The following is a 12,740-nucleotide window of genomic DNA, read 5'->3' as shown; positions in this document are numbered from 1 at the left end:
TTAGTACAGGAGTACCGTCTCAAACTATAAAAGTACAGAACTAGCCCCCCCAAAGCCTAACCTAGATAAGGGGAGTTAATTCCTAGGCTAGGTAGGCTGAAAGACACATCGCAAGTTGCAGGAAGGGATGGGTAACCCAGCCAGAGGCAACTGTGGAAGGGCAGAGCCGTTCCTTATTTCTCGGCCGCAACCCTAAGGGGGAATCATTCCCTTAGGGTAGACTGAGAAGCGATAATTACTCTGATTGTAGACAAGATTCCCCTATATAGAAGTGGAAGCATGGCCACACAGAGGGAATGCCCGCAGGCAGGGGGATTAGGGAGCATATAGGGGTTCCTACATTTAGGTTAGGTTGGAAAGGAACGCAATCAAACCGATCCCCTATATGGTCCCCGAAGGCGAAAACACTTACATCACAGTTAACAGTATGTTAAATAATGCCACAATCTTCATAACTTAACCTAGGATCACTGGTATATATCATGCATGAACACAAGTGCTAGGCTATCTAGCCTAGGGGCTAAGCTAGCGATCTAGTATGGGGTCGAACGACGACCGAGTAGATGAGCGTTAAAACACGATATACGTAATTCCTAGCTATGAAGACTAAATAACTAACAATATCAATTAGTTAAGAGGCCGGATAAAGCTGTTCTGGCTAGCTAAATAAGGCATGCAAAAGAACAGCGACGCCATAAAATGACGCGTCTGGGATCGGCACAGCTCTGCCACAAAACACAATATTTTACGAAAAGTAGAAGTTACTTTATGGCTAGAGCTTATTTAAACAATACTTGGACCTGGTACTCAACTTTCCAGAAGAAGGCGAGGCTGAAGGTAAAGACATAACGGCGATGTAAGTCGATGAAATTTGCACAAAGGGAAATCCGACTAAAGCAAGGCGCTACAGGCAGAAGGAAGAGGACGGACGTGACGTCATTTAGCAATGGCGCCCGTTTGTTTACGTTTCGAGTACCAAAAGCAGCCACGGATGAGTGTAACTGTGGAACAGCTCCCCAGTTATTCTCCACCTTTCCATATCGAAGTGTTAACTCTATATGGGGTGCAGATAGCTATGTGGCGTGTTAATACATATGGCCCCTGTTGATATACGATATCCTAGAGGGAAACCTTTAGGGTACTCGCACCAGAAGTTAGAATTCTGTGAATACCTGTGGTTTAATTCTCTGGGAATATCCCTGTAGTTAAATATACCCAAGGAAGCTACCGAAGGAACCTTCCATCAGGACGTCATGGCTTGAGCCCAAAAATACATACATATATATATATATGATCCGGCTTTGATGGTCCACTCCCGGGGAAAGATCTCAGACAAGTTCTTCCATTACTATCTTTTTATGATCTTATGCTAGTCTATACTAGAAAATTTTGTCCACTCATCAATCCATCATCTTTTACTCCCCTTGTTTTATTAGTAATCTCTAGCGACACCTTTTGTAGTGCTGTCCCGATATTATCGGTATCGATAGTATCGGCTTTTCTGTGAGTATTGATATCAACCACTGTCATGAGAACAATATTAGCCCCCACCATGAGACTCTTACAGATGCTGACGCTAGGTGGCCGAGCGCGTGGGAGCTGCTCTCGAGACCCACATCGCTTGTTCATTTCTGAGCATCACCCCTATTGTTTGCATTATTTACATGGTTTTAACATTAATTTATGGACAATTATCTTAATAAGTCATGGGTCCAAAGCAAGCAAGTAGAAACATTAGCAGTGATTAGTAAAAGTGAATGATAATGATAGAGATGAACCATGAAATTATTGAAAAACAGGAGTGGTGTACACATCACTGAGCTGGCCCGCCATTACGAGAGGAGTACATCGACAATATGTACCATCCTAAAACAGAAGGAAAGGATACTATTAAGACCACGAAGCCTTCCAAAGGCCTAACCATCCTGTCGAAGCTATGGACTAATGAAAATGACGAGATGGAAAGGCTTCTGTTGCTGCAGGTAAAAGAAAAACAGTTGGCAGGAAATAGCGTGACCGAACTATCATCTGTGGGAAGGACAGTGCAATTTACGAAGCCTTGAAACAAAGGCAAGCAGCTGAGAGTGGGGAGACATCAATACCAGTGAAGACCTTCAAAGCCAGTTGTTTAAGAGGTGAACTGGGATCCACTAGGTTGTGAGGAGTGGGGAAGCTGCGAGCTCCGACGTGAAAGCCGTGGAGGAGTACGTGGAACATTTTGCTTTACTTGTTGATGAAAACGGTTACACCGCCCAACAAGTCTTCAATTGCAATGAAACTGGTCTTTTTCAGAAGAATTTGCCCAGGAGAACATTCATCGTGGCAGAGGAGAAGAAACTGCTGAGCCATAAACCCATGAAGGATACATTGACTGTAGCCTTGTGTGCTAATGCCAGAGGTGACTGCAAGATTAAGCCACTGCTGGTATACCACTCCGAAAACCCATGTGCTTTCAAGAGCCACAAAGAACTTGAAAGAAAAACTGCAAGTCATGTGGTGTTCAAATTCAAAGACTTGGGTTACAAGACATTTTTTCACAGAGTAGGTGAATCTGTGATTTGGTCCGGCAGTCAAGAAGTATTTATTTGTTGAAGAAAAACCTGCTGCTGAAATGTCTTCTCATCCTAGATAATGGCCCTGGTCATGAAGATGACATTCTGGATGAATTCAAGTTCGTCAAAGCCCTACATTTCCCGCCCAACGCCACGCCACTCCTCCAGCCCTTGGACCAACATGTCATTTCAAAGTTTAAGAAACTGTACACAGAACATTTAAGAAATGCTTTGATGTTACAGACAACACCATTCTTACCCTTCGTGAATTTTGGAAGGACCATTTCAGTGTTTTCATTGTTTGAAAATTATTGATGAAGCATGGCAGGGTGTAACACAAAGACCCTTAGATTCAGCATGGAAAAAATTGTGGATTCCGTAGCTGGAAGGTACTTTTAATTGTTTGATACACCGCAGCCTGACCTCAAACCCATTGTGTTGGAAGAGATCGTGTCTCTTGGAAAGTTCATGGGGCTGGAGATAGATGAGGCAGATGTCAACGATCTTGTCCAGGAGCATCAAGAACTCACGAAAGAGGAATTGATTGAGCTTCAGACCATGCAATATACAGAGGTGATGCAAGAGCTCACGAGGCGGAACCGGAGGAACTTCTTTCTTCGAGGGAGATCAAGGACGTGTTGCTATGTGGCAGGATGTGTCTGATTCGTTGATAAGACACCCTGATAAATTGTCATGTGGTCATGCTTCAGCTCTTTTTAATGACACTTGCTCAACTCATTTCCGCAACATATTGAAAGGGAAACGGAAACAAACCCCCTTGAATTGTTTTTTTTTTAAAAGGCCGGCAACAAGTGAAAGTGAATGCAAGGCAAAAAGATGTAAGACAAGTGAGGAACAGTAAAAAAAACAAAAATTAAAAAAATTTGAAAATAAGATACATGAGAATAAAATTTATTTTAAAATTCGAGTTGATTTAAAGTCTAAGTGTTATGATACGTAGTGTAGGCAAGTGTAAATATCATACATGTACCGTCCAATTCTCTCCCTCCCTTCTCCTCCACACATTATGCCGTTGAAACTACCATCTGTCTCAAAGGCAAGAACTCCATAATAAAGCCACATTTTATTGCAGATCGCAGTCCAGCAATCATTTACGTTGTTTTGACAGTTTAGGTAAAGTATTGAAACAATTAAAAGCATTTTTTTCCATTGTTATATAATTGATTTGGGTGTTTTTAAGAGGGTGGGAATGGATTAATTTTTTTTTTTTTGTTATTTTATATGTTAAAAATTTATTTGAGATACAAGTGCATGGACATACAAGCTCGGTCCTGGAACGCATTATACTCATATGTACTGTAGGGAATCACACATTTACAGTACATTACCTAGTAAAATAAACAATGTCCAGGAGTTAGTACTACTGTATACAAATACAGTACACCACTTTTTTACATGAAAACGTGATTCTGTTCAAAAAGGAATGAAGTGTGGGATGCACACGTGTGGAGAGAGAATCCTAGACTGAGGCCAAGTCATCGTGAGATGGGATGCTGTGCTGGGCAAAGGGAAGTGGCGTGAAGCTAGCTTGGTGAGGAGGAGCTCGAGCTGTTTGAAATCGTTGCACCGCAAAAGTATTTCTCGCGAATATGTGATTTTTATTTAACAGGCTATGTGGGTCTGTATGTTGTGAATGAGCAAAATTGTAAAGAATGAATCCGCAAAAAGCGAGGGCATACTGTATAAAGTTTAAGAATGCCTAAACTCAAAGTTTAAGTGTTGGCTTTGCATGATACACTAGCCCTAGAACTGAGGAGACAATATTTCTTTGATATTTATGTTGTATTGGATGCCCTTTTCTAGCCTTTCATGGGAAAGTCCTTGGGCACATAAAACAACACCCCCAAAAATTGTTTTATCTTTCATAAAAACCCCTCTATTCACTAATAAGACGGTGTGCCACACATCTCGATTATGACGTACTGACCAGAAATGTATTTTGTACGTTGTTTCGGTACCATTGTCACTCAAAGTCACTATATCGAGAAGTTCGTCATATAGCCAAGTCAGTAGTAATACTGTATAAGAAACTCATAGAAATACTGTTGCTTGCAGCCCAAAGACCAATGATGGGTATCATCAGCAGGCTGCTCCAAGACTTTGTGTGAAAAGTCATGTCAGCAACATACATGCTGTGGTCTTACATCAATTTAGTATTAAAACTCTTCAGCTGAATTTTTTTTTTCTTGACTACAACTAAAATCTACAATCATAAGGTTAAAGAAAAATTCTTACCTTTATACACAAATGTATATACTGTATTGTACAGAACAGTTTAGCAATAATATTTAAAAAATATTTATTGAAAATTATAAAAAAAAACTCATGAAAAGTTAAAGACTGAATTAAGATGTTCATATTACATATGCATGACATCAAGTTACCATTGTACTAAGAAATTATTACACCATTTTACCAAGTTAAATTAATTAAATTCTCTGCATAATGTGATGAAACACCTAATATATAGTTCTAATTTGTCTTAACATTATTTTCCCTATAAAATTTAACGTGATACGTTGTCAAGGAAAGCTATGTCATGAATGGAAAATTTACTATTGCATTTTACAAAACATGAAAAAAGCTTATTTATTAAAGCCTGAACATATACAAAGTTGACTATTTTCCTCTATAATATCTCTCTTGACACACTACAGTTTTCAAACTCATCTCTCATAGGTTAATATTACCTCTCCCCACAAACAGTAAAAGCAGAATGCTTCATTAAAATTTTCCTTGAGAAGAGCAAATTCACTGAGCTTCACAAAACGTACTATTATGTCATATATAGACAGATCCCAATTATCCATCTATTCATATTTGGTGAAATGATAAACATAAAAGCATTGGCGGACACAAGTATGCTATATATTTACACAAGTCAACAAGAGTTAACATATCAAACCCTGATTTTGTCTTTATGGTTCCCACGCTAACCGATGTGGAACTGGCTTAAAACTCTTCTTTTCTAGTTTGTTTACAAATCATTGTCAGTTATGAATTTCTCCTAATTATAACGTGGTTATTTGTCTTTAAATAACCCTCACTATAGTTGTTATCGAAGGTAATGTACAGTACTGTCAAATTCAATAGTTTGCTGACAGTCGATGACCATCACTTTTCCAATACTGTATCGTGCATGTTGAGCTTACTAATATAAACAGCATAAGTGTCAGTCATCTTTGGAATTTGATTGTAAGTTTAAACAAACACATGCCCAGGAACAATCATTATACAGTATCTCAAAAACAAAGTCCTTCAAATCATGTACAATATCCATTTAAATTGCTTTACACATGAAAAATACTAAGAAAAATCACTTCCAATAAAAAATATATAAAACCATGTAAACCATAAACTAATACATGTACATTCAAAATAAAGTTCAAAGTGCTATATAACCTAAAAAAAATCTTAGCAGAAACTCCAATAAGAAAAGAACTAAGAAAAAAATATTAACACTTGGTTTTAAAAGGGTGTTTTAAAAATAACCCCAAACTCCCCAAGGAGTCTTTAACCTTTGCTAAGTCAAAGAAACAAAGCACATTAACAATACTGTACTGTAATAAGAAATATGTTCTTTTCATTTCTAATAATACCATTTACAATTGGTAAAGGACAGCCCACTTTTAAGTATCATTGTTAGATGACTCATTAGTCTAAAGACAGGATATATTTTTTTCACTCTAATCTGCTTTCTCTTTACCATAACATAGATGGTTTTCTAATACCGTCGAGATACTACCGCTAGAAAATTATAAGGTCTTTTGACTAACCAGACAGTACTACATTGAATCCTTCTCTCGGGTTACGGTTCATTTTCCCTTCGCCTACAACCCCACATAGCGAATAGCCTGGCCTATTTTTCACACATTCTCCTCTGTCCTCTTACACCTGACAACACCGAGATTACCAAACAATTCTTCTTCACCCAAGGGGTTACTGCACTGCAATTGTTCAGTGGCCACTTTCCTCTTGTTAAAGGTAGAAGAGACTCTTTAGCTATGGTCAGCAGCTCTTCTAGGAGGACACTCCAAAATCAAACCATTGTTCTCTAGTCTTGGATAGTGCCATAGCCTTTGTACCATGGTCTTCCACTGTCTTGGGATAGAGTTCTCTAGCTTGAGGGTACACTCGGGCACGCTGCTCTGTCTCGTTTCTCTTCCTCTTGTTGTGTTAAAAGTTTTTATAGTTTATACAGGAGATATTTACTTTAATGTTTTTACTCTTCTTAAATTTTTATTTTTTCTTATTTCCTTTCCTCACTGGGTTATTTTCCCTGTTGGAGCCCCGGGGCTTAAAGCATCCTGCTTTCCCAACTAGGGTTGTAGCTTAGCAAGTAATAATAATAATATAAGAACAAGTCCTTTATTTTTCAGCATTCAGAAGTATATGCATTTATAATTTCTTTTCCTTCACTGGGGTTTCACATCATAGTGAACATCAGTTTTAAGCACATGTTTAAATTGCTTTCATCATAGCAATATACATAACCATATATATATATATATCATTTGCCTTTTTTGGATTGGTTTACATGAATGTACGCATACAATTTAGAGAAAAGAACAGATACATAATGAAGCATCATTCTTTATCAAACTACATAAATGTAATACATACTACTTCCATACCTCATACAACTCATGCATAGATAAATGCAAATTTATGTACGAAATTGAATTTTTATGCAGTTTAACAAATAAGGAATTAAACATCAGCCTTCAACATTCAGTGAAAGAAGATAGAGTACATACACTAGAGTTGACTTTCTGTTTGTATGAGCCTTAGTTAACATTGTTCTAATATACTGACATGAGTCAAAGTTAAGATATTGATTAAGGACATGGTAAAGATATTTTGATCCTTCTTTCCCTCCCCTGAAAAAAATAAACATGCTACTTCACCAGAGTAATGGATTTTATTAAGCAGATAAATATAACACAGTTTATTCTGTGGTTGAACACAAGATTTTAAATCACAGTAAATTAAGAATTTTACTCCCAATTAAATAATATAAATATTTTAACTATAGTCATTTTAAAGTGAATTTATGGCCTTGAAAATATCAGTATTGTACAGCATTCACTATTTTGAACTAAGTAATTGGGGAAATTTGAGCTGGGATAACTAGGATTTGTCTAGAGTAAAAATTCTTATCCATGTTAAATACACCTATCTGGGAATGCTTTTGATAACACACTGATCAATTAAAATACCAACAATACACATAACCAGGAATGACTGCTCTGTAATACAGAATTTGTGATTATTTTCATAAATCACACATAAATATACCAAAAACATATACCTAAATGAAAATGATAGAGAGAAGACCAGAACATACACACAATCTTACAACTTAAGCCTCCCAACTTCTTACAATGACCATATTAAAACTAAGACAACAAATAGTCAGCCGAGTCATAAATGAAAGTCATTACAGTATTCATTTCAAGTTCTCAAACTATACCAAAAACTGCTATTGGTTTTCATCCATATTTAGTAAAAGCACCTCAAAATACCTCAATCCAGTTATTCATGATCTACTGTTCTACTATACCATTACTATGCAATGTTAATACATCCCTGGAGAATGAAAATCACAGCCACTTTGGCTCCAGGTAAGAAAACTTCCCTGATTTTAAAAACAAAAAACTTCTTAGATAACCTAAGTTAATTCATGGGTCCCTATAAAACACACAGTACCTACATACAAACATTATTATTCAAAATATACACAAATACTACCTTATGCAATCTTCCAAAAACTATGGTGATTACTAAATATTCTAAATCAAATTACTGAAAGTTTCACTCTAAAAACATACATCAACATCAAATCAAAACAAATTGCTCAAGAAAATATAAAATTAACAAGAGAAAAAACACAATCCCCATTATTCTGTAGCTAAACTTTCAACATACAGTATAACAATTTCAATAAATTTCTATAGACACAGCAGTAATGCTTGATCCATATGTAACAGGAGGATTGCCTTTAATCAATGAATTTAATGGATTAGCAGACAAGTAAAATGCTTGCGTCTGTTTGGGGTACAGTATTTGATTCTGTAGGGAGGCTGAAAACACCCACCTGGAGGGATAAAGTGTGTGCTGGCCACCTTTTGCCTCTGTTACAATTTAAATCAAAACTCACAACTAAATGTAATTTATATCACCATAGGCATCAACACACAAGGCACATACTTTATATATTGTGCAACACAGCAATTTCATAAACATTCACAGCTACTCCTACCTGGCAAACAGAACTTCTAGCAACCTCACTGCATGTCATGTGTATCTCCTTATACATTAAATATAGCAATTCTATAAATAAATTTTTACAAAACATTCATGTCAATGTTTTATAAAGAAAGTTCCTGTTAAAGTTATGATTTTGATAGAGGACTAACAGCACTCTTACTTAAATCAGCATTTGATCTTTGTACCAAGTCCTTTGTATCACTAGCTTTTTTCACAGTCGCAGGTGTTCCCTTACCAATAGTATCGACTGGATCTGAGCTGGTCTTTGATATCAAAGGCTGTTTTTCTAGTTTCAAAGCAGCTGATTCCAAAGCTGCTGATTTCTTCTCAATACCACCATTTACAGGTTTCTGCTGCTGTGGTTCAGCTACTTCTTCAACTGGTTTCTCTACAGCCTTTTTGTCTGCAGTGTCTCCATTGTCTCCACCCGGGTCTTTCTGCAATGCAGATGGTAACACACCACTTTCTTTCTTTTCTTTTTCTTCTACAGCTTGTCTTTTGGTTGTTGGTGATGGCGCTTTGTTTTCATTATCATCGGCTTTTACAGGTTCTACTGGTATGACGTTGCTTTGTGCTCTGTTAGGTGCAGCAAAGAAATACAACTGGAACAACAAGGTCTGGCATTAGAAAGTTAGCAATTACACAGTTCATGAAAAGGTGTTAGGAAAAAATGCTAAACTAACATCATCCTTACCATACATGCAGTAACATATGTTCTTTAAAGTACAAGTTTTCCTTTTATAAATGAAATAAAGAAAATTCTGATACATATACTGTATAAATAGTGTTCATACAACAATTACAACAAAACAATTGAATAGTAACATTCACTGACAAGACAAACTGAATGGATGAAAAATATACTCCTCTCATGCCCATGACTATGTTATATAATGTAAGGAGACAAGATAACTATAATATTAATTAAAAATGAGAATAGGATCTATTTTAGAATGGCTAATTTCATAGTTGATGCACCTGGAACAAGCAAAGATGAAAGAGAGAGAGAACTCTAGAGCTTCCTTCAGTGATAACATTAATTTCTATTTTTATTCCTGGAGGAAAGGTGAAACATGCAAAAAGAACCTGGACAGCTCAATGGACAAATAATAAAATAAACAGAAGCAATTCGGGATGATGGGATGCTACATTGAACCTTCAGCACTATGTATTTACCTTGACAGATTTTACAGAAGGACAATAATCAACAGGCTTAAGGGGACCATCCAACACAGTGTTTTGACATACCAACTTTCAGAAATCAAAAATCGTTTTATTACTCCTATGTATGCAGAAACATATTGTACATCCTCTCCAGAAGTTTCAGCCAATTATTTTTACAGTTAATGAAGATATAGCGGTCTTTATATGATGATGTCATTCTTACTGCATCGTTTGCATGACTGAGTTTGATAGAATTATCTTTGTGTTTATTTTTGCATATATACAGTAAAGCAATTTTTTCACTTATGTTTCTAAATCTCGTACGTCTGGCAGAAATGGAAGGCATTGGTAGAGGGTAGGTGAACGAAAACTATGAGCTACGAGAACGGCGGCCAGAGTTTCCAAAGACGTATAGAAGTTATAAAGCATGTACAGTAGGGTCCGGAATTATGCGTGTTCGAATTATACGATTCCCCTTTTATGCGACCTCTATTTTTCAAAAATAAATTTTCTGTATCTGCGAAACTGTTCAAAGTCTGCGAGTCAAGCATTATAAAATGTATCAAATCTATTGTCTTTCTAAGCATATTGGTAGCCCTAAATACGGTGATTTATAATAAATTTTACAAAACAATATTAACATTACATCTTATTAACATAATTTCATAATTAATAGCCTATTTAAGGATAAAATTCCACATCAACAATGAAATCAACTGTTAACTGTGTGAGTCCAGCTGACAAAATGTAAACAGAATTGTGGTTACGTTCTCGGCAATCATTATCTTTCTCCAAACTTACGATAATTGTAATGGTAGTGTTAATGATGGTATATTAAAGCATTATTTTTATTTAGTAGAGTATATATAAAAGCCTTATTTTTCCCTCCGGGCGTTCAAGGTTTTCACGAGTAGACTGGATTCGTTTATCGGCAGTGAATAGCCTAAACTACGGTAACGAGTCGGCAATATTTTGTCATATTTTAAACAGTACACATTTGATTTGCAAAGATTAGTTTTGAAGAGTAGACGGTAAAATAAAAATCTCTCTCTCTCTCTCTCTCTCTCTCTCTCTCTCTCTCTCTCTCTCTCTCTCTCTCTCTCTCTCTCGAATTTCTGCCATCAAATCTCTCTCTCTCTCTCTCTCTCTCTCTCTCTCTCTCTCTCTCTCTCTCTCTCTCTCTCGAATTTCTGCCATCAAATCTCTCTCTCTCTCTCTCTCTCTCTCTCTCTCTCTCTCTCTCTCTCTCTCTCTCTGTAAGAAATAAAACCCTAGTTAACATATGGCAACTTGAGTTTAAGAATGAAATTAACATGACAATTGTTAGTTGTGGTGATCAATTCCTCGCTTCAGGAGGTACACGAAACAAAAACACGGCACTCGATTACAACAGCTGATTCTCTCTCTCTCTCTCTCTCTCTCTCTCTCTCTCTCTCTCTCTCTCTCTCTCTCTCTCTCTCTCTCTCTCTCTCGTGTTATACAATACTTACAAATAGATGAAGAAACCAAAATCGGTTTTCTTAAAGTGTCAATTAAATACAAAACAAAAAAATTATACCGCGTATACATCCACTTCAATCATAGCTTAAAATACGGTACCCGATTTCGTCAGCAAACCACTATTATTTAGGAAACACCATTCTATTCCAGAAAATTTTTACTCTTTAAATAGTCAATTGCGCTATAATAAAACATGTACTATGGTTTTTAAATTTTGGGTGTGTTTTAAAAATCGAGTATTGCTGACTTCTTTTTGTTTTACTTTTGGCTGTGATTAGATCAGCTGATGTCTAGCTTCCGCTCTCACGAATATGCGCGTACGAATACGTTAACAAAGAATTGTTTACACCATTTCTTAATTTATTCAAACCATCAATACAGTTAATATTACATAAGGACCAATGTGTTATAAACTATATTTATTGTTTAGTACATTTAAAACCATCTCTCTCTCTCTCTCTCTCTCTCTCTCTCTCTCTCTCTCTCTCTCTCTCTCTCTCTGTCACATCGAACGTAATAGCGGTAACCTAATTGTTCGATGACTTTAAAAATAGGCCTAGTACTTTCTTCTTTTACCATTTTTGCATATGGTTTTCCTAACTGAAGTTAGGAAAAGTATTTTGGATATGGAAAGGACAATTATCTTTCGTAACAGTTTAGGATTATCGTAAATTATCATTCTGTCATTAGCGGCAGTTTGCTATTGTGGATTAAACGCATAAGGAAAAAAAAGGTTTCCAGCTTTGCTACGAATTTAGGAATTTATAAGGATACGGTAAGTAAAATATTTGTAATAACATAATGTTTACTAAATGTTTGTAATATCATTAGTTATCACTTTGATCATGTGTGTTTAATGCGTTCGTTTGTTTATTATGATCGAAGATGGAGCGTAAACAAATGGAAGGTTACCGTTTCAGGTGGCGTCATAAAGAAAAACATTATATAAATGGCATTCACTTCATTTATTTGGAAGTTCTTAGAAAAAAAATTAAGTAGAGCATTGGTAATAACAAAATCAACATATAATCAATATTGGTAAGATTGCTGTGGATGCAAAAACTAACCTATACACAGATGTGTAAATGCGTCTGTTTCTTCGTTATGATCAGAGATAAACGTAAACAAAACATTGGTTGTCGTTTTCTATTGTGCTTTTTGGCGTGTTTAGGAAACGCATGATATAAAATCGCCTTTATTTTGATAATTTTGGATTTTCAATCATACAACAAA

General features: G+C 36.2%; 1 protein-coding gene across 2 annotated transcripts in view; it reads right to left on the bottom strand.

The window, feature by feature from the left end:
- Positions 1 to 6,913: 6,913 nt before the first annotated feature.
- Positions 6,914 to 12,740, bottom strand: part of LOC137643963 (protein YIPF1-like) — a 197,066-nt gene continuing 191,239 nt past the window's right edge. For both annotated transcript variants that reach the window (XM_068376785.1, XM_068376784.1), the window contains one exon: positions 6,914 to 9,445. In XM_068376785.1, coding sequence (XP_068232886.1) covers positions 8,969 to 9,445 — 477 coding nt within the window. In that variant the 3' untranslated portion in view covers positions 6,914 to 8,968. The remainder of the gene's footprint in view (positions 9,446 to 12,740) is intronic.

This window comes from Palaemon carinicauda, chromosome 7 (genome assembly GCF_036898095.1).
Source record: "Palaemon carinicauda isolate YSFRI2023 chromosome 7, ASM3689809v2, whole genome shotgun sequence".
Classification (NCBI taxonomy): Eukaryota; Metazoa; Arthropoda; class Malacostraca; order Decapoda; family Palaemonidae; genus Palaemon; species Palaemon carinicauda.
This window is presented reverse-complemented; position numbering and strand designations above follow the sequence as displayed.